Raw genomic sequence first — 22,712 nt, forward strand, 5'->3', positions numbered from 1 at the left:
TGGTTAATGAACAATAAAAAATATATCAAAGCTACGATTTGTTGATGTGAGCGATGGAAAACGGTTTCTATGACTTGAAATATGAACTGCGAAGGATGCAAGTCGTCAGTTCAACAGGAACCAGCAAGTTGCTCTCACTGCCAAGCACGCTGGGAGGGTAAGTTCAGCTGAACATTATCAGTGAGTTGCTGTTCTCTGCAGCTCAATATTCAGTCCTGACAGCACAGTAAGCAATAACTTAATGTCACTGCTTTCGCCTCAGAGTTCAGTTTGAATGAATGTGGGTCACTCGACGCGTTCCATCTTCTAACCGTAGACATGGACAGAACCTGTTGCGTGTGAATCTGGTTTCCTTTAGTTCCATGATGGTCTGGACTCCATGATGGTCTGCACGGCCTGGAGCAGGCCAACAAAGAAAGAATCACCTGAATAATTTCTAATGGTTCTGTTTGCACAGCAGCTCTAGGACAAAAGTCTTGTGCCATCCCTTATTTCTTTATTTTGCAAAAAAAAGCAAATGAAGTGATTTATTGCAATGTGCAAACATAGATGGACAGTACATATGGAAAAAGGATTCTAAAGATAAATTATACAGCCTGACTTTTTTTGCTATTACAAAGGCTGTCTGCAATGTGTAGATATAATAATGCTTCATCCCCTGGGAGCAGACCAAAAGTGGCAAAACAAGCAGGAAACCGGTAAACGTTGAAGTCCGAGTTTGAGTCTTTCCAACCGCTATACCACACCATACCACGTGGGGGCGGTATAGTGCCTAACAGCTAATGGCCAATCGTCTTCAAACACAAGAAGAAGAGAGGAAGCGGAGGGAGAGGGTGGAAACAGCTACCCCACACTTGACTTCATTGAATGAGATTCAACATCAATTAGCGTTTGTTTTGGGTCAGTGTTCTGCACACAGAATACGCTCACATTCTGTTAGAAGAACGCGGATAGAAATTTTTACACCCCTACAGATCAAGGGTAAGCATGCAGTGGCAACATTTAGCTAGGAAACAAACACACACTGGGCGGTTTATTTTTCTGCTAGCATGGTATCTGCCTACAGTCCGCTTAGCTAGCTGAGGACAACATGGTTATAGCTCAAAGGTTAGCCCGCACACTCAACAGATAATTAAAGAACTCTGCAAATTTGAATAACTTCACCTTATTCCTTATGTTCGTGTTGATGCTTTGGTTGTCAATAGTCATGATATATTATAATAAAAAGGAGTTTGCAGTTGGTGTGAGCTTTATTCAGTCTAATTTGATGAAACCACGGCAACGGTAAGCTAGCTATTAGCATTCACGAGATAGCATTGGTGTAGACTATTTCCTGCAGAAGTGTTCATAATGGAAGAGTTTTATTGAGAAGAGGATTTATTTAGTAATTTGTTTTTTTAATCCTGCACGTAAACAGTTAAGTTCATAGCTACGTGTAGTTCCTGTCTCTTTTTGTCAATGCCGCTGTCATCACACAGTGGTCGGAGTGAAGCTAGCAAGACAAACTGCAGGACTAACATCAGTGAGCAGGATAAGTGAAGCAGCGTGGAGGCACCGGGACGTGTATTCTGTGTCTGTGTAACAAAGCCTGTGGCTGCCCACTGAAACGGTCCCACGCGTTAGTTGTAAAATTACGGCGTGGGGGTTTTAGGTCATTATTACTGCCTTTATATTCCTAGTAGTTGTTTTGTAATAATTGTGCCAAAATTAGCTTCAGTACTTCGTAACAACAAGTCAAGACTATGTAACGGCTTGTTTACATTACAAGTGTTCAGTAAGATTAGAAAAGCGCTGCCATGTCAAATTAATGAAATTTACTCATACTTCTACTTTTTATTGAACCATAGGCTTTCATTCGTGTGAAGTTGTCTTTTATAGGCTACTTATGAATATGTTTTGTAACCACCCAGTTCTTATTGTATTGTAAGACATGGCGGGTCCACGGTAGCCCTAAAGTGTTAGAGACTCCCCTACAAAATACAATATAATGGAGGTTATGCTTTGAGACTGTGACAGGCTATCCCAGGGTCCTGAGTGTCCTGTACTGCCTATGGAGCACTGTCTCAGTGTTGGATCTATGCTGAATCAGATCAACTCATGTATAAATGCTGTGAAAACACTCAACTGCATATCGTTGTAATTTACAAACTAGAATAATCTGCATGGAAATGTGTACTTTCATCTTTACATTTTGGTATATAACACTGCATCTCCATGAAGCAAAGTGATTCATAGAGTTTTCTTTTTGTCACTTAAAAATCCAAACAGACAGAAGCAGCTACTGTGTTATTCTGATGTCCACTGTGGACTTTGTGAACTGACTGTGTTCTCTCCCACCGTTGCAGACTGTGTTTGTTTGTAGGTGACGAGCTGGCGCAGGTTGTGGGTTTTTCTTGGATAATGCGAGACAGTGGTGGTAGCCTAGCCCAGAACCGCTGGCAGAGAGACCTGGGTCTGACCGCTGTGGGGCAGAACGACACAGGAGGAGGTTAGCACTCACTGTTTGTGTGTAAAATATTTACCCCCCAGTAGGGTGGACGTTCAGACCACTGGGTCAGGCATCTGTGGAAACCCTAAGAGTTTGATGGACACGAGGTCACTTCCATTTTTGAAATGAAACGTCACAACGCACAACACTTAAAAGTAAAGAGGAACAACTTTACTGAGTTACTTGTGGCCTTCATCAGGGTCATCATCACCCTGATGACGTGTTGCTGGAGTCCCGGCATTGACTTTCTCGTCCTCTCCGTGCCCCTGAAGTTAAATGTCGGTGATAAATGAGTGAATATTCAACAACAGTGTGGCGTTGGTTTATAAAACTTGCCTCAATTTGTTTTCCTTTTTCTTTATTGTGTCTCATGTATGTTTTAAGAACTTGCTTTTTATGCCATTTTAAAAAAATCGATCTAGTAACGAGTGAAGTCCAGCAGTGAGCTGTGGCCCTCAGGGGCCCCAGGAAGTCTTTGATTTCAAAGTCTTCATCAGGGGTGGGGAACTCCAGGCCTCGAGGGCTGGTGTCCTGCAGGTTTAGATGTGTCAGCTGAGTTAAATGACCTCCTCAACATGTCTTGAAGTTCTCCAGAGGCCTGTGCTCGTTTGATTCAGGTGTGTTGACCCAGTGTGAGGTCTAAAACCTGCAGGACACCTGAGGCCTGGAGTTCCCCACCCCCGATCTACTTGGTATCTAAAACGTGGACATGGGTGGTGTGTGAAACCAGCATGCAGCTTAGGTTTCCCACCAGGATATTTCATTCATTTCATCGAGGACGGAGCGATCACGGCACACATCGATACCTTAATAAACACGGACTGAATGTATGCACACATGCTCTCATCTTATTATAACTGCTGCTTTTCTATAGTGTCTTTAAGCTCTTGTTGGTGATCATACAACAAACACTAATCAGACTCTGGTAGTCTCTCTTTGCCAGGATACAAAGGATGTGGGATTAACCGATACTAAACACACAGACGAATGATTGAATGTGTTCCCAGGCAGAACGTTTCCTCGTGGTTTTGCAGGGTCGACCCAAATTTGGACGTACTTTTCCAGATTTCGATTTTGACAAGATCCCCAACGTCACCGAGTGAAATGAGGCCAAAAACCAAACCTCCAAAAATAAAAAATTAATGACGTCCCAAGGAAAACTGAAGCAGCAGCTAGAGCTGTTACTTAAGGCTGTGTTCAAATATTCAAAGTAAGCCTGAGGGGGTGACTCAAGGCCTTTGGACAGCACTGTGGGTTAGATGTTATTTTTTTAGTGAAATGAAGACGATACGATGCTTTTTTTAATGTGTCAGAGGTCCATGCTCACTACAAATGGGATAGTTTGGCCTGTTGGTAGGTGGTTGCTAAGTAATGTTATACAGATAAGTGTGCCTTGTTTATATTGTGTAGGAAGAGCTCATAGATACATTGTTACCTGTTGTAATGAGCTGCAGCAGTACTTTTGGGCTGTCGTGATGCCTGATTGGACGATAATCACTGCTGTTTGTTTCATAGGTGGGATTCCAGCGGACCGCCTCATAGTCCCAGTGTCAGATCACAGTGTATCCACCCCCATGCACCTGAGACTGGAACATAAAGAAAAGGTGTGGACGGGTGAATATGTAGTGGATGAGGAAGATGGCATAGGTGGGACTGAAGCTGTAGGTGACGATGAAGTTAACAACTTTGATGGTGAAGACATGGGTAAGTTTGACAGCAAGAGTTTGGAAAACAACGAGGATGAAGATGTTGAAGAGGATGGAGACCAGGAGGTGGAGGAGTGGGGAATCTCAGATTTTTCTTCCCAGTCTTCCGAGCACCTTCATTCACAGCAGCACGATCATCAGAGACCAGAACAGAAGGCCGAAGAGATCGGCGAGGCCCCCGTAGCTCACGCACTAAGCCAGGCTGAAGCGGGAGACTTGTTTAGGTCCCGCCTAAGCAAGTATAGGGCTCTGAGAAGACTCGGGCGCTTGCAGCGTTTGCGATGCCGTGGAGGTCTTGGATTTCGGCTCTCTCAGCACTGGAAGAGCTGGCGCCAGCGGGCCCGGTGGATGTGCTCCGTAAGACACAGGTGGAGCCACAAAGGGCAAAGGAACACTCAAAGAGAACAGAGGAGACTGAAACGGTATGAGGGCCCCCCGTACGGGCACGAGGAGTATGACGGCAGTGATGACGGGCACACAGAGTCTGACAGAGGTACGTATTCGTGTGGGAATGCTAAGTAATGGGAATAGCAGGCATTTAAAATGATATGTTTTGTCAGTGGCAACAATCAGAGTACCATAACAAAAGTAACAGATGTTTTCAGTCTGCTTCAGTCGCCAGTTTTACTGCTTTTGTGAACAAATCCCCACGAGGCATTTGAATAAGTGGGAATAATAATAAATTTCCATAACCTGCAGTGACACCAGCTGTGATACGCTGCAGCGTCATGCTTAGTAGAGTTTAGTTTAGCCTCCCTGTTACTGTTAAAGGTTGCAGTTAAGTTACCTTTGACCCAAATTGATTTAACTGTTATTTTTGGAATTTGATAAAAATGCCTGAGTCTGCAGATTTCATAACAAATATGATTTCTTTCCTTTGGCAGATCAGCAAATAAACGGCTCCTCCTCAGGAAAGCAGGAGGACAGAGTGACCCTGGAGGCAGAGGTCAGGCCGGCAGAGCTGGCTCTTACTGAAGAACACACAAGTTGTGTGAATGGTATGTATCACAAATGCTTCTAGCCTTGCCTTAAATGTTTGTGCAGTACCAGCGTGGGCAGCACGGACGCTCAAGGTCGTGAATGTGAGAACGAGGCGACGTAGGCGCTTCAAACTGCTACAGCATGGGCATGAAGTCTTGGACGAGTTTGAATATCAGCGAGCTGAAGAGGTCAGGTTTTCTGAATGTGAGAGCTTGTGAATGAGGCGACGTAGGCTTTGAAAATGAAAAACATCGGTGTGTCTAGCAGGAGGCAGCAGCAGCGGTGATTGCCAGCTCGCATCAAACATGACGTCTGCTCTGTCTTAATACCCAAAGACTTGAATCAGTCTTGGAGTTAAACACGTATCCTTACTGAACAGTCTGAGCTGCAGGTGCTGAATGTGTCGTACTGATAGTGAGGAAGGCTGTTTCCCCATAACAGTTTTCATGTTCCTTACGTCACATGTCTGAGTCGGGGGGACACTTTGTGCTGTCCCGTCTACACGGCAGCCCGGGACCCCATAACTCGAGATTCATCCAGCTGTCATTGCTTTTATCTCATATATATATATGGAGGCACCAATCAGTCCACACACTTGTTGCTCCTCCATAATGTCCTGTTATCCTCAGCTGTAAACCTCACGTGACAGCTGCTTTGACTGCAGCGATCCGGACTTTACGTCCAGGGTCTGAGGTGTCCGCTGTCTTTGATGGGTCTAGAGTTTGTCTTTAGCTGTGAGTCTCTAAACTGCTTTTAGACTGACACGTGTTTCTTGTAGTGCGTCCCTTCATCGTGACTGGGTGGCGTCCTGGTTCATGTCCGTCCTTGTGTACCTCCCTGTTGTGTTTCAGTGTGCGCTGCTTCTCATGTCAGCATCAATGTGAGGTCCTACAGTGTTCGTGTTACAGAGTGTACTGTAACACATGCTCACACATGTGTGATGCATCAGTAACAGTTCATGCTGTGTCTGTGGCCTTGTCTGTCTCGTGTGTAACTGTGTCAGCAGTGCCGTGTCGGTCCAACCTGGTTCTGTAAAGTCTTTCTGGACCCGTGTAAAGCAGAGCTGTGTCTTTGTACCCACTCGTTCCCTGTTGTTGCCTCTGTGGCAGGTGGGTGAGATTATCCTAGTAATCGAGTATTCCACTGATTTCCATCATTGGCCAAGAAATATTTGGATGTCATTAATGAGCCGTGATAAGAGGAAAAGACGTGTCAACATGAACTGCTCGTTGGTTTCATCTTACAAATGTTTTTCATATAAAGTTTGACATCTGTCAAAAAACAAATGAAACCTTTGTGTTCATGTTCTCAAATAAACTGTTTTCAGCTTAGCGGTATCGTTTTCATGAATGTGGTTTATATGAAATCTAAACGAAGTACAAAACTAACGAGTTGCTGTGCTTATGTGGAAGACTGACACTTCTGTTTAGTGTGTGTGGACATTAAACTATGGCAGCATCATCTTCACTGGTGCTTTTTGTTTAAAAGCTGGGAGCTGTGGGGCTTAACGTTGTCACTCGCTGCTCCCAGATAGTTTGAAATGTGGGTGAAACGCTGGCATTTACATGGTGACAGCTAAGAGTTAAAGTGAAGTATTGACACAAAGAATACGAGTTGAATATGGACTATAGCTCGACTGCACTAAACACTGAACATGAATAATGTGACGTTTCCACAGTGCTGCAGCTGCACACTGTTATTTATCCAGAGGGTAGCAGGAAGACCGTTTGTATGGTTAACATCATGTGTGATGGAGGCGGAACATGTGACCGTTAGCAGCACGTGAGCCAGAGCTTGTACAGTCTCACAGGTTTGTAACCCTGCTGCGTCACAGCCTTGTGCTCTTCATGGAGGAGCACAGAGTGTGCTTCAGTTTGTGCTGGACGTCCTCTGTTGTTGAACAGCAGCCAGTATGAAACTCACTGCTCGGGTTTGCTCATTGTTGGTGCTCGCAAATGTAAATGCATGTATCTCAGCTGGACATGTTGTATGATGTTACCTGTATTATACCTGTGTGTGGCGCAGCCCTCATTCATGTGGCTGTCATCTGTCTCGAGGTATTCTGGAAGAGTCGCTACGGCAGTACGGCAGTTTGATCCCCATCCACGTGGATGATGTTGTGGAGAAACTTCAGGACATCTTCAATGAAAACTTCTCACACCCACACAGGTGAGACGTAGTGATGCTGTTGTGTTAACAGTGTTCTGTGTTGTCACCATCCTTCTCTCATCCTTTTGTGCAGTATTGAAGTGTGTTTAGCTCCAATTTCAGCCATGTTGCATTTGGGAATGAAGCAGTTGATAAGGGGCCCCACCGCCTGACGCCTGCTGTTAAACAGGTTGTTCCCTCCTGGGACTTAGCCGCAGTGTCAGAGTTTCAGAGCTGAGTTTTGAGCCTGTGGAGTGTGTGGGGATGAGTGAATTTTATGTAGCAATACTTCCTGTGGAAGCTTTCCCTCCAACCACAGTGAGGTAGTTCTGCTGTGGACCTGCTAAGTCCACCAGAGGAAGGTGGACCCTTTAGGGGCTCTCTCTTTTTAAGGGTGTTGCATCCCCACACATGTGTTAGGGTTTTGTTTTTGGCCTTGATGTGACTGTGCACTCACTGGACTCTTGGTGCTTAGCTTGGGCTGTTAGCTCCGTACCGAGCTCGGGCGTGTCCTCGGTCGAGGTGTTATAGTCTCTGGAGCATGCAGTCTCCTGTAGTGAGATACACACTGTTTGGTTACACGAGCAACCCCAGTTCTCTGAAAACCAAAGCCGGTATCTCACCATGCTGCCGGACTTCATGGTCACATCAAAGAAACACTTGCCTGGTGTGGAGCCAGGGGCTCCTATAGAGGGGGTCTGGGGACCCTGTGTGCTTGAACCATCTTCTTGATGTGGTGGAAGCGGAGCTCCCGTGATTGGTCACACCAGGATGGCATACTTCATAGCTCACTTGGTTTTCAGAGAACTGGGGTTAGTGTGGCTGTGAACGTAGAGCAGGTCATCTACTCATCGGAAAATTGGTGTTTTCTTTATCCATTAGCTTTTCCAGGCTGCATGCTTCAGTATCCTTGGGGAAGCTGCTGAATCTTGAGTTGCTCGTGAGGCATTCAGCGGCGTGTGGAGATGGATAAAAGCTCTTAGATGTACAGAAACATGCTTGCATGAATGTTTGGGTGAATGAGACGTTAAGCTTTGTTTTCATACTCACAACTTAATGTTCACAGAATCACTATGTAACTGCAGTTTTGTTTTTGCAGCAAAGGTGTCCTCTTTCACTTGCTGTAGCGATCCTTTGATTTGGGCTGTGTAATGAAAGCTTTCATTAGCGATGTCTGAATACATGGAGCTAACTGTACATCTGATTTTGATTCGTTCTTCCTTAGAAAAGCAGTGGTCCAACATCTAATACACTCCTTCCACCGCTCATCAGGATCTGTTGTAGCTAAAACCTTCAGAGTCAACTACAAGCGGCATGTTCTGACCATGGACGACCTGGGCACTCTGTATGGACAGAACTGGCTCAATGACCAGGTATGCTAGTACACTCTAACTGTACACTTTAGGCTTTTTGGGGGGAATATTGACTTAATCTTAGGCATTAGTGCACCTAAGTCCAAAGGGAGTCATTAAAATGTGATTCAGTACACCTGTGTTGTTCCTGCGGTGGCACATTTTAGAGATACTGCTGTTAATACTTCGTAACTTGCACGTGCTGTAAATGATACAGGTGCATGGCATCGGCTGAGTTGGGTACGTCAGTATATGTTCTCGTTCTCCAAAGTCCAGATGTTACCACATCCAATGTTTCATCATCAAGAAAAGCAAAACAAATTAAAGCTGCGAGCAGTGATGACGGGACACTCACTCTTTGGTTTATTGTAGAGTCTTTACCTTCCAGAATAAAGTGCCATGAAGCGACTGCTGTTGTGATTTGGGGCTATAGAAGTTAAACTGAACTGAATTGAAAATTTCAGTTGGCTGGAGGTGGAGTGGTGCAGTTGAGCCATTTCCTGTAATCATATTTAAATCAAAATCCTCAACGATCACGTCAAATATGCAGGTTTGTGCTTCCTGTCGTAACTTTGAGGCAAACTGTAAAACAAACTACTGAAGACTTTCCAAACCAAAGTTTCAACATTCCTTGTCAACCACTAAGTGTAATATCTGGAAATGACAAACGGCAGACTTCCTGTTGGGTTTGTCTCAAAGCTTCTCTGAACTGATCTTGGAAAGTTGCACACGTGTACCAAATTTCACCCACACAGGTGGAACCATGTATGCAGAATCATGTTGTACTGTCCACATGCCAGACCCATAAAATATGTACGTTTTCACCAGAGCAGATGCGTGTGCAAAGTTTAGGCCCTCAGCGAGGCTTTAAAATCAGACTGTATTTATGAAAACGGCTGCTTGGTTTCACACTCGGGCCTTAAAAGTAAAGAGAATTGTATCAGAAGTGTTGCTGCCTGAGAACATTTCTCTTTGCACTTTAATTCTTACATTGTTTTTGTGTTATTCAGGTGATGAACATGTACGGTGAGCTGGTCATGGACTCTGTGCCAAAGAAGGTGAGGAAGCTGCAAACGAAACTGTTGCAGCTTGTGCTGTGGATGGTTTACCTACCCACAGTTATTATTGTGTCGTTGCAAAAGCCATATGTAACATCTTCTGAGATTCTTCAGCCTTGTTTGAACCTTCTGTGCTGAACACACTGAAACCATGTTTCACTCGATACATCAGTGCACAATATCAACTACATCAAATACTTGATGTATCATAATGAAAACAGCCACTCAGAATATATAAACTGAGTATACAAAGATCTTACAGCTGTGATATGTTCCCTTCGTTTTTCATTGTTATTATGGTAAATATTTTTGTGGAGGGTCTAATAACTGAATAATAATAATAATATATTTAGAGCAGAAACTATTGATTATTTGAATTGGTGTAGTTCAATTCAGTGTTAATTATAGAGCACCAAATCAACACAGTTGCCTCAAACCGCTTTATATTATCAGGTTGGAGATCCTACAATAGTGCAAAGAAAACAGAAAAGCCAACAATCACATGACCCCCTATGAGCAAGCGCTGTGGTGACAGTGGGAAGGAAAAACTCCCTTTTAACAGGAAGAAACCTCCGGCAGAACCAGGCTCAGGGAGGGGCGGGGCCATCTAACGGGATCTGTTGGGGTGAGGGAGGAAGACGGGACGAAGACAAGCTGTGGAAGAGATTAACAGTAACTAACGATTCAGTGCAGAGAGGTCTACTAACAATCAGTTAGTGAAGAAGAAACACCCAGTGCATCATGGGAATCCCCCGGCAGCCTACACCTACTTGCAGCATAACTAAGGGAGGATTCAGGGTCACCTGGTCCAGCCCTAACTATATGCTTTACCAAAAAGGAAAGTTTGAAGCCTAATCTTGAAAGTAGAGATAGTGTCTGTCTCCTGAATCCAAACTGGAAGCTGGTTCCACAGAAGAGGGGCCTGAAAACTGAAGGCTCTGCCTCCCATTCTACTTTTAAATACTCTAGGAACAACAAGTAGGCCTGCAGAGCGAGAGCGAAGTGCTCTAATAGGGTGATATGGTACTACAAGGTCATTGAGATAAGATGGGGCCTGACTATTCCTCATCACTTGATGTTTGCTCTCTGTACTGTATCACTCTCTGTTCCTTTTCAAACATACACTGTTGTTTTTGTGTAGCTTATCTGTGTAGTCGATTTAATTAGAAACTTACAGATAACGTTTTATTTCAGAGTGTAATCTTCACGTGGTTTGTCCAGAGCACTCTCTGATTCACACACTAGTTATTTTCACAGCTTTCACTCACTGTGTCTTCAGCGATTCACTAGCTTAGCTCATAGTCGACTTGTTAGCAGTGTGGCCTCTTGACCTGTTCCTCCTGCACTTTCCTGCTCATTAGGTCAGATGTTAATGAATAAGAAATACATGTAATAAATGTAGCCCGTTTGTGGAGGCCAGGATCACTGATTGGAAAAACCCATAACTAGCCAGGCCGCTGTAGCCGGTGCAGTCAAAGGTAGCGTAGGCTCCGTTAACTCTCCCCTGGCAGATTGACCTGAGAATAAAAAGATGGCTGGGTGACGGTGATGAGGAAGCATAGTTCTAAACAGAAGCCCCCGGTACACCACCAACACCTTCTTGTGTCTAATCGTTCTGCTGCCAGACAAAAACAAACCAAACTTGAGCAAATGATTTAAATACAAATAACCAAGAAAGAACAATATCGTGTCCTCAACAGCAACAAAGAGTAAAACAGTGAAATGTTAAACTTTGAACATTGCGTCCCTCTCTTCTAAGTCCCTGTTAGTACATTAATTAATAAACAAATGGATTTACCTGGTTACAGCAGGATGATTATGTTAGTTTAAAGGGAACCCCGGTTATTAAGACATGTTTGCGCTAAAATGTGTACTGTGCTTTCAATAACACATGTGGTATTAAAATATACTAAATGTTTTCCTTCTAAGCACATTTTATATAAAACCGATTTACCAGTAGGTCGCCATTGTTATTTACTTCTCAATGCACTCTGGGTAGTGACGTCACACGGTTGCACCGCATCCAGTTCACAGTTAGCAGCGCACTGGAAATCACTTCTGTTCAACCTTTCCAGTTTGAACCAGAGCAAACCGAAAACAGTCAACCAGCACTTAGTTTAGATGAAGATGAAAACAATCCGTCACACGATGACGAGAGAGTGAGGGAAAACTACTGGTGTCTATGTGGCTACTGCTTGCCAATGGCAACGGCGACTCAGAGCGTTTGTCTTAATCCAGATGTTCTTTGGGCAGCCCTTGTTAGCCTCCATGACCGGTATCCGGTCTTTAAGTGATAACGTGATGAATCCTGCTTCCGGACCCAAAGTAGTCTGCATTTAATAAGACTGTTGTGTTTTTAACATGTTTTAATGTTTTGTATCTTGTTCGATTTAAACTCAACAAGCCCCTAAAAACAGTCAGTGATCACTGTCGGCTTCTCACGGTTTTTATTACCGCCAATCGTTTTAAAGCTCAGATTTTAAACCCTTACGATGTAACTGCAGCCCAGCCCGTGCAGCAGCAGTATATTAATGACTAACCTGGTATTGTGGATGGATTATCTCAGTTGTTCTCCTGACTGAAGTTTGGTCCGTTTACAGCATCCTGCCATGCGATTACATTCGTCCCTAACCATCGGGAACTCTCATATGAACTTTTATCAAGTGGGGAAAAAGTCCTCCGTTTGTTAGCGTTCATCCTCCAGCTTTACTGTTTATGTAATGCTAACATAGCGGTCAGGTAGCACATCATTATATACCAGCTAGCCCAACTTCAGTAATCCTACAAACGTCACTGCTGTTTAGTCTTCATTTATGTTGGAGGAGATAGCAGAGCTGTACGTTTGAATTTGATAATAAATCTCTCAGTCAGAACACAGTGGTACAGGTACAGTGGAACCCCGGCTTACAAAGACCCCATTTAACGAAAAATTCAAGTTATGAAGGCACTTAACGGCAATATTTCTGCCCGTGGTACGGCAAAGTGCCCGCGTAACGAAATGGATAATATAGAAAATTAATAAAAATTAAATTAAATTCCATAATGTTATGTACATGTACGTATGTATGCATGCATGCGTATGCTTTCTTCAACCTCCTCCTCCACCAAGAACTTCGTCTTCAGCCAGCATCGCCTCACTCAAAAGGCGATGGAAAAAGGTGCTTCGACTTAGGAAAATTTGACTTACGAAAGACCCTCTGGAACGAATTAATTTCATAATTCGGGGTTCCACTGTATATTATATTTAGATGGAAACTAGTGAGCTAACTTCCTGCTAACTCCTAACTCAGTTAAATGTCATAAATTCCGTTTTCGTGGATGCCTGGATATTAAATTTAATTGTTACACCTGGCAGAGCAGCCACACTGATCATTTTATTACAGATGAACAAATTTAGACAGTTTTTTAACTCTCAGTAATGCCGCAGTGATCATTTGACTTTTGCAGCGGAGCTTGGGCCCAGACATGGCTAATAACATCAGACTCAAAGACCAGATAGTGCTGGTCTACCAAGTCGTAACCAGGTAATAGGCAAGTTAATTAATACGGTTGCTACACTTTAAAAAACAAAACAGGTTAGCTGAACGAAAGCACCTATACTACCGACAACCAATACACGTCATCGTCCCAGAATGCATTGTGTGCGAAAAAACATGGCTGCTCCCACGGCTCCAAAATAGTTTCAAGCAACAAAGATTTAATGAATAACAAAAAATTTTTAGTTTTTCTCAAGTATGTTTTTATGTAGTGGAGATAATTTGTAACATGTTTAGAGTAACTTGTCATAATAGTCGGGGTTCAACACCCCCGAGTCGTTCTAACCATCGGAAACCTCGAAGCACAGGCCGAGGTTTGAAGGCCTGATGCTCAGCCTTGTCCACCCCAGCTGGAAAAACCAAAACCAGTCTTATCTGTTGTTCTCGTCCACCTGGGCCTCACAGAGTTTGTCTGAATGCTAATTGATGTTCTTTTTATAAAGTGTGGAAACACGCCTGGCAGGATGTGTGGCTATCAGCAGACGGGTATAACGAGCTGCCAATTATTCAATTCAATTCAATTTTATTTATATAGCGCCAAATCACAACAAAAGTCGCCTCAAGGCGCTTCATAGATACAGAGAAAAACCCAACAATCATATGACCCCCTATGAGCAAGCACTTTGGCGACAGTGGGAAGGAAAAACTCCCTTTTAACAGGAAGAAACCTCCGGCAGAACCAGGCTCAGGGAGGGGCGGCCATCTGCTGCGACCGGTTGGGGTGAGAGAAGGAAGACAGGATAAAAGACATGCTGTGGAAGAGAGACAGAGGTTAATAACAGATATGATTCAATGCAGAGAGGTCTGTTAATACATAGTGAGTGAGAAAGGTGACTGGAAAGGAAAAACTCAATGCATCATGGGAATCCCCCGGCAGCCTACATCTATTGCAGCATAACTAAGGGAGGATTCAGGGTCACCTGGTCCAGCCCTAACTATATGCTTTAGCAAAAAGGAAAGTTTGAAGCCTAATCTTAAAAGTAGAGATAGTGTCTGTCTCCTGAATCCAAACTGGAAGCTGGTTCCACAGAAGAGGGGCCTGAAAACTGAAGGCTCTGCCTCCCATTCTACTTTTAAATACTCTAGGAACAACAAGTAGGCCTGCAGAGCGAGAGCGAAGCGCTCTAATAGGGTGATATGGTACTACAAGGTCATTAAGATAAGATGGGGCCTGATTATTTAAGACCTTGTATGTGAGGAGCAGGATTTTGAATTCAATTATGGATTAAGGAGCTTTTTTCCTTTTGTTATGATGGTAAAAAAATAAAAATGAAACGTTGGACTGTGCCGAGTCCTGTCTCTGGCTGCGATGACTGGAGCCTTGCTGCTCCCGTAGTAATGGTCTGTGTAATCCCATTACTACATGTTTACTGTCATCAATCAAAATCTTTTTTTTTTTTTTTTTTTCAGGTCCATTTTTTCAACAGCTTCTTTTACGATAAGCTAAGGACAAAAGGCTACGAAGGAGTCAAACGGTGGACAAAAAATGTAAGTGAATGCGGCCAACATACTCGGAGTAGTTTAGCAGCATATTAACACTTTGTTTTATTCCTGCATATTGATACAATGAGGAGTGTCGTTAGAGCTGGGTGATAAAAGACATTCAGTCTTGTCTTTAAATTACAATGTAACACAAATTTATGAAGGTGGTCTAAATAATTCAGACCGCTCATGCAGACAGTTGCAACTAAGAACTTTCTGAACATCAGTAGCACATTTCAAACGTCATGACAGGCTGCACACGAGTGGAAACCGTGTTTCATCTGCTTAGAAGAGTTTGAGTTTTTCATTAAGTCGGTACATAATATCAGAGTCAAAGAATCTCTATACGACTCTGTGTGATGCATGATTGTATGATCTGCACTGGTCTAGGTTAAAGCCTCACTGTCCGTGGGGTTTTCTTACACATCTGGAGTAAGAGTGGGGAAAACCCTCTGCTTTTAAAACTACACAGATTAGTCTTCTCACTTTACTAACTCCACAAAGGTCTTGAGCCAGCCGCCCATTTCTTGAAGTCTTTGCTTCCAAGGAGAAAGACCCGAGTGGTGTTGAGCAGTAGTTTTTTTCTGGGGGATGAAACATTGTCACAGTTTCGAAACACATAATTGGTTCAGATTTCTTTTGTTTGAACACTGCCGTGTAGTCACCAACACGGTGACAAAAAGAGCTTTTTCCTGTAAACTCCTGCAGATGTTGGCATTGTATGCAGTCAAGAAACTGGACAAGTGGAGGACAAAAGTAGTAGTAGCTGTCTTAAATATCTATCTATAGTAAATAAATAAAGAAGCAGGGTAAACTGACAACAAGCTGAGGAGTGCCAGACAACTCAACAACTACACTAAAAATTGGTGGCAACCAGTCTGATAGAGTGATGCGTCCAAATGTGAGATTTTAGCTTCAGATTGTAGATGAACGGGTGCAGTAACGGTCTCGTCTGTACAACAGAGACTGCATGTCAGCCAGCTCAGGATCTTCTTAAACCTGAAGTAATTCTGAATGCAGAACAAACTGAGATTTTGCGCCACCCTTCAGTTCCAGCTGGAAAGCATCTGACTGCTTTATTTTACAGCAGCGATGTCAAACACACAGGTAATGCAGCAAAGACCTGGATAGAAAAACAATGAAACCTGGTCAGTCGTAGAATGACCCACTCAGGGTTTGGACCTCAGAGATGTTGAAACTGGAATCCTCAAGATTCCTCCCTTTGTTCCCTTTGTTCCCTTCTCAAGGGGACAAAGGGAACAAAGAAGACCTTTGGACTGATCTTTATTCAAGCTAGAAAGTTTTTACTGAACCTGACCTTGGAGAGTTCAGGCTGGTCTCGCCAAATGTATTTTTGCCTTAGATTTCCATGTGTGTGTTTGCATGTTTCAGTACATTTCTGACCTTTGACCATTTTCTGATGGCTCAGTGCTGTAAATGTCAGTTTGCTTCAGTTTGAACTTTCAAAGAACGTTGTGACATCAAAATGAAAATGAACATATATTTTTATGTCTTAGTTTTTTTTTTTAGATCTGACTGTTTATGTGCTCTTTTCATTCAAACATAACAAAGCCTGAGCTGTACGCACAGTTGTGTCTGCTCTGTGCTTTGGCTTTAGATGGAAATCAGCTGTTTGTCCAAACACCACTGTGGTTCAGCTTTTTTATTTGGTATCTACTGACACTACCAATGGACCATTTTGATCTTCTCTGGGATCTTTAGTCAAAAACAAGGCGTCAGACTAACTTTGGTTAAGACAAAAGTCTAGTTTGTATTTCAAACATAAGAGCTCTGCAGCAAGCAGAGCACGGAGAGTTCATCTGAAACTGAGTCCAGTTCTTTCAAACTTCAAAGGTTCTTTGTTACAAAATGAACTTAAACTGTCTCCTGTATAGTTTCAGATAAGCATGTTGTCTTTACATGATTACTGTTACAGCTTGTTACAAACCCCTGAAAGGAGCCGTCCTGACTCGCTCTTTTAGTGCTTGAATAAAAAACAGTCAACCTTATACGTTTAGTTAGCTGCTTCTCCAAGTTAAGATTTGAAAGCCCGTCCCAGTTTTCATGAGAGGAATAATATAAACAACACAATTACAATTTATTTTTTCAAAGGTTTAAACAGAATATTTTTTAACATTTAAATTGTAATTGTTTATCCACAGTTCCAGCTCATTTGTAAATATAAAATAGTTTTGGTTTCTAAATCTCATCCTAATATTATACACCTACACATCATCATCATGCAACCTTACGATCTGATGACTGAAAAGATCCCACGAGTGTCTGGAGATTAAAGTTTTAGTTTAAAGTTTTTTGTTGAGATAACGTGTGTGCCTCCGTTTCTGTTCGACCCTGATCATCCAGCATTGTTGAGCAAGGATATGCCCCGTTCCTCATTTCTTAGTTTCTTGCACGTTTGTCTTGTTCACACATTTTAAGATAATCAAACATAATGAAATATTAGACAATATTCAGTCCTGCTGCCTGTGGTTGAGCTTACTGAGTGACCTGATGGCTGGACATGGTCAGAGTTCATGGTTGAATCAATTACAGTCGTCCAGGTCCTGAAGCAGCAGAGCAGCCATGGACATTACTCCGTCCTCGTCTTGTTATAGTAATATATCATTGTTTAATATCACATGTTACCATATATTATCATATTCAATGCTGTTAGTTTTACACAGAATATTCTGTGTAAAACTATCTTTGATCATCAAGGTGTTTTTGGATAAATGTGAGTAAAATTAGTTTGGTCTGAAACGTGTAACAAATATACACCAAAGCAATGAAATACTTGCATGTGGTTTATCTGCAGTACCTGTAAAATCCCATGGAAAAATGTTGTGACGGGTTTTTATAGAACTGAAAGCGATGATGTGATGACAGCCTTACTCATCTGCTTGTCTTAATAGGAAGAACATACTTCTCACATTGTTAGCGTCGGGCTTTGTTTGGTTCATAACTGAATTAGCTCTTGGCTAGCAGCCGCATACACCACTTTACAAGCTTTTCCATCTGTGTGTTGGTTACATTGCTTTAGACCACATTAGGAGCACTGCTGGCTTAGTGTTACAGGGTGAGGGCATCGTATAATTGAAAACCGACAGCTTAACCAAGATTTTTGTTACATCTCTCAAACTCTTGTGTAATCCGTTTATTTCTGTTCATTTATCAGGTCGACATCTTTCAGAAGGATCTGTTGTTGATCCCCATCCATCTTGAGGTCCACTGGTCGCTGGTCAGTGTTGACATTCCTCGTCGAGCCATCACCTACTTTGACTCTCAGAGGACTTTGAACAGGCGTTGCCCAAAGGTAGGGATCAGGCAGCTTTTGGAAAAGGAATGAGTGGATGATTGAACGGTTTTTGAAGAAAGGTCAGTGGGTATAGATGCTTATTAACGCTTCTGTCAAAATGATTAATAGTAGCAAATAAGCAGCTGCGTGATATTTCTGGTAGCTAATATTGTTGCTTTTTAAAAAAACTTAGTATTTTTTTAACACTTCAAATTTGTTGTAAAAGGCCAAAGTTTTTGTAACCTCTTCAGTTGGGTTGTGTTAAACCCAAATGTTCGGTCCAGAGCTGCTCCTCTGTCTGTCCTGCCAGTGATTCAGTGCTGATAGGAGAGGGCGGGCTGTCACACCTATAGTGTATCCATGAATCTACTGCTCAAAGTCAGAATCCCTGTTTTTGGAAACAGGTGTCTCAGTCTCTTTGAACGTGTTCATTTTGATTCCAGCACATTTACAAATACCTGCAAGCTGAAGCCATCAAAAAAGACCAGCAAGACTTCCTGACAGGATGGACCGGCTTTTTCAAAATGGTAACAAGACTTTTCTTCATAACACTTACCAAAGCTCTGGTGAGACTTTGAGTAAAAATCATACGAGAAGTAGACTTCAGTTGAAATGGTACCATTGCTAATGTATTTGTAATGTTGCAGAATGTGGGCCGCCAGAACAATGACAGTGACTGTGGGGCTTTTGTGTTACAGGTGAGTTTTCTGCAGTGTGCATGAGGGCTGGGTGATATGAGGAAACTCTAATATTGCCATATTGTTTGGCTATATCGCGATATGTCTTGAGCAGCAAAGGGGGTGGGCTGCAGTGTGAGCCTCAGTGAGGTTGTGTTTTTTATGTAAATACCAACATGTGTGGTATCCACAGAAACTTTCAAGTCTCAGCCACAAGCTCATAGAAACCATTTCTGCAAACACCAAACGGCCAACACAACAATTAAAAAGGCAGTTATGTGCCTAAACACAAACAACAAAGCCACACTCAGCTTCATGTAACCCAGCAAACGTCACATTGTCTAACATCAAAGGTTTCGTCACTCTCCAGCAGCAAAAGAAGGCCACAAATATGCTTCAGGAACGATAAACAATAACGTGAACTGTTTCCTTCAACAGAGGCCGCCGTAGCTCGAATCACAGCTGGTGTATTTAACGTTTCCTTTGGTGTGTGGGGAGATGTTGACATGCCGAGTTCATTCATGTTGTTCGACAACCTTCTCGTGAAATCCAGACGACAGCGAGTCTGAAACTCCCGCTGTCACCATATTTCTCCCATCTGCTAGCATATAAACACGCATGCTCAGCACAGTGTGGCAGGTAGAACATTTTCCAGCTAGGAGGGGGGATTGATGATGCATTTGCAGCGTGCGGGAACCTACACTCGATGGTTACGATAAAACCATTTTAACCATCGTACGTATCAAATCTACTCGATATATCGCCCAGCCCTGATATAAACACGAACTCTCGTTGTTGAGAGCTAGCCATGGACAATTTGGATTAGTCTCAGTTCCACTTCTTTATAGCATTTATGAGGGAAACGTGTACCTACTGCATAGATGGTAATTACCACACATCAGATTGTTTTAAATGTGTTTCAGTATCTGACCCTGACCTTTCCTTATCTGCTATCCTGCAGTACTGCAAGTGTCTGGCACTCGGGCAGCAGTTCAACTTTGGGCAGCAAGACATGCCCCGCCTCAGAAGACAGATGTACAAAGAACTGTGTCACTGCAAGCTTATGGTGTGACCCTTCATTTCCATCGTTTGTGGCCAGCTACACCTGCTCCGTCCCTGAAGTCTAACAGGATGGAGGGACAGTGTTAAAACTAGAGGAAAATGGGAGCAAGTGACTGGGGGAAAATAAACATTACAAACCTAACTTTTTCTCTTCCACCATGCAGAGAAATTCTTCTAGATGCGAACATTGTTTGACTTTATTTTTTCAGGTTCTGCTTCCCTCGGTTTGTTTGAAAAACACTGATTTAAATATCTGTCATAGTTCTTTGTGGTTGTGAGAGGCCAAGACTAGCTGTCTTATTTTGGGGATGTGCTAGTTATCCGTGTAAAGATAGTCCACTAGTTTTCTGGTTGGAGAGGGAGCACTGAGGTACGGAAAAGCCTGCGTCCAGGAGGTCTGAAGGGAAGTCCCAGAGTGGAGTTTGTTTAGAGGGCTGCAGTGACTTTTCCATCCAGCCAGTCATTACTTGACATCTTTGCAAATGAAACGTACCCCATGCAATGGCCACCGTTGTGGACGAGCTGTTCAGCACAAAATGTTTGCCAGTGTATTACAGTGTGAAACTTCCATGTACAATATTTTTAACCGTTTCCTGCGGTCTGCTCAGCTGGAGTTTAGTGGGAATCCATGGTTATGTTGGCAGGTAAAACTTTTTTCTGGTGAATCTCAGGGAAAGTTGGATTTCTGCAGCATCCATGAGTCCCGCCTCATGCTGGCCCACACAGTAGAAACTTTCCCCCTCGATCGCTTTCAAGTCATAAACCTTGAAAGCGTTTGAACTGAAATGGCTCAAAGAAGTATATTTACAATGCATTTAATTTTTAATGTGTTTCAATCTCTGTCAGTAATTGTGGTAACATGTTTGGGTTTCATAAAAGATCAAGAAAAAAGACGATTTGTTTTTTTTCTTGTTATTTTTTTTGTTTTTGTTTAGATTTTCTGGTTAGTATAAAAGCCATTTTGTTGAGGACCACAAATACACACCAGGCATATGTCCACAGTGGAGATACAGTGCTCTCTTATTCTTTTTATAACAAAAGAAAACTTGTGAATAGTTGTTTTTGGCTTTGCTTTTTTTTTTTTTCCAAGAAGGAGCTGATGCAAGAGAGCTGTTTTATATATCTTCTACAATACGTTATGACTGCTAAAAATAAAAATATGTGGCAAACGTGTGTGTGTGTGTGAAGGTTTTCACTCGTCCACATCATAGTAATGGAAGGACTACGTTCAGTTTCTTCAAGACGTTTCGTCTGAGAATCAGTCCCAGATTTTAAGCCCTGTTGTCCCTAAGAGGGCCGTTGACCCCCTATTGATTCTCTACATAATCACATGAGCCAAGGTGTGAAAATGGGGTGGGTCACACTCAGCCAAGGTTTCAGGTGAACCCATTGCCCCCATCATGTGACTTACTGAAGTCAAAAGGCCCTAGGATGTGTGTTAAGGCGTCTGGGAAGGATCTCAAAGCTGTATCGTAGATGGCAGAGGCTGTCGGTGTGAGACGCCACGTCTGTTCAAAGAGGGTCGTTCACTCCTCTTTCAAACCTTTGTCCAAAATGTGGACATTAGCATTTTGAAAGAGTGTGTTTAACAGGCACGCAGATGTAGACAGCTATGCAGTCTCCATCAGAGCCACTGTTTCTTCCTGCAAACAGGGAACACCCCATAAGCTCTGCAGATGTAATTTAGTCCTAGTCAAACTTTCTAGTCACAAACAGCTTGTGGGAGATTGAACTGAAATGACCTGTTGGCTCAAAGAACTATATTTACATTGCATTTAATTTTTTTCCTGTCTCTGTCAGTGATTGTGGTAATATGTTTGGGTTTCATGAAAAGTTAAAGTAGTTAGAGGTCTTCTTGGGTCATTTCTTCATCACATTATGGTTTGTTCCTCGTAATAGTGATCCCAGTTCTGAACAAGGTTCTTACTGTCTGCTTTGAGCTTCCTTGCTCTGTGGCTGCACCAAACCAGACTCTTTCTCTGGGGAAGCTGGGGGTGCACAGCTGACAGCCTTGAACATGTCGCTAAACTAACTGCATCTAGATATTATAGGATATCATTCAGTCCCATATTGATTGCATCATCCACAAAGTACAAAGGGGGCCTTGCAGTGACTACTACCAGGATGTGGTGGGTGAGGGGTGTGAATGCGTGCCTCATTAACCTGCAGTATCAGGTATTCAGCCAGCTCTTTGCAGAGGGGATGGTTGCAGACCCTTTCACACTGATACCTGCTGTAATGGGCGCTTCGATCACTGCCACAACACCTTTTCACAGTCCCTTTCTAACGGCTGTGGAAGTGAGGAAAGCCACTGCAGTATTTTTTGTGATAGGTGTCGACACTCAGACGATACATAAGCACTGAGAGAACAAGTCGTAACCAAAACCCAAGTGCTTTTTTGTTTTTGCTGCCCACATGGTGTGAAGTCCAAATCGGCCCCATACAGAAAAGCAATACATAGAGGGAATCCACAAAGAAAAAGCATCAATCTGTGTAGAAAGTGAATATTAGTACAGTGGTACAACCATCTGATGATCTGGTGAATTTGTAAGTTTGCTCACAAAGAAATGAGCAGCCTAGTTGTTTATGGTAGTTTAATTTTAATGGAGACAGAATATTAGATCAAGAAATAAAAAACACATTACATGAAAGTAATAAAACCCCATTTCAGAGCAAATATCTGAATGATTCTCAGCACATATAGAGACTAGAAAGACACGATGGGTTCTTCATATATATGATAACACTTAAAAAGTTCTAAACCAGGTACAGATGCCACATTATTGTCACTGGGACAATGTTCAGTTTAATTTCATGGTGTCATTTTGTGGTTATGGTTTTTTTTTAAGCATTAAAATGTGCCATTATAGACATTAGTTTTTCAAGCTTGCTTTCTTTATTTACATTTATGGAGCTAACCTACTGCA

General features: G+C 42.7%; 1 protein-coding gene across 1 annotated transcript; it reads left to right on the forward strand.

Annotated features, from left to right (window-relative positions):
- Positions 1 to 149: 149 nt before the first annotated feature.
- LOC120743543 (sentrin-specific protease 3-like) lies at positions 150 to 20,958 on the forward strand. The gene is made up of 12 exons (XM_040047205.1): positions 150 to 981; positions 2,346 to 2,488; positions 4,004 to 4,687; positions 5,079 to 5,192; positions 7,233 to 7,344; positions 8,549 to 8,696; positions 9,686 to 9,733; positions 14,680 to 14,757; positions 17,927 to 18,064; positions 18,490 to 18,573; positions 18,694 to 18,744; positions 19,685 to 20,958. Exons 2-12 carry the CDS (start codon positions 2,401 to 2,403, stop codon positions 19,793 to 19,795), a joined length of 1,656 nt encoding a protein of 551 aa, XP_039903139.1. The 5' UTR covers positions 150 to 981; positions 2,346 to 2,400; the 3' UTR covers positions 19,796 to 20,958.
- The last annotated feature ends 1,754 nt before the right edge of the window (positions 20,959 to 22,712 follow it).

Source organism: Simochromis diagramma, unplaced genomic scaffold, assembly GCF_900408965.1.
Source record: "Simochromis diagramma unplaced genomic scaffold, fSimDia1.1 OVJJ01000113.1, whole genome shotgun sequence".
Lineage (NCBI taxonomy): Eukaryota > Metazoa > Chordata > Actinopteri > Cichliformes > Cichlidae > Simochromis > Simochromis diagramma.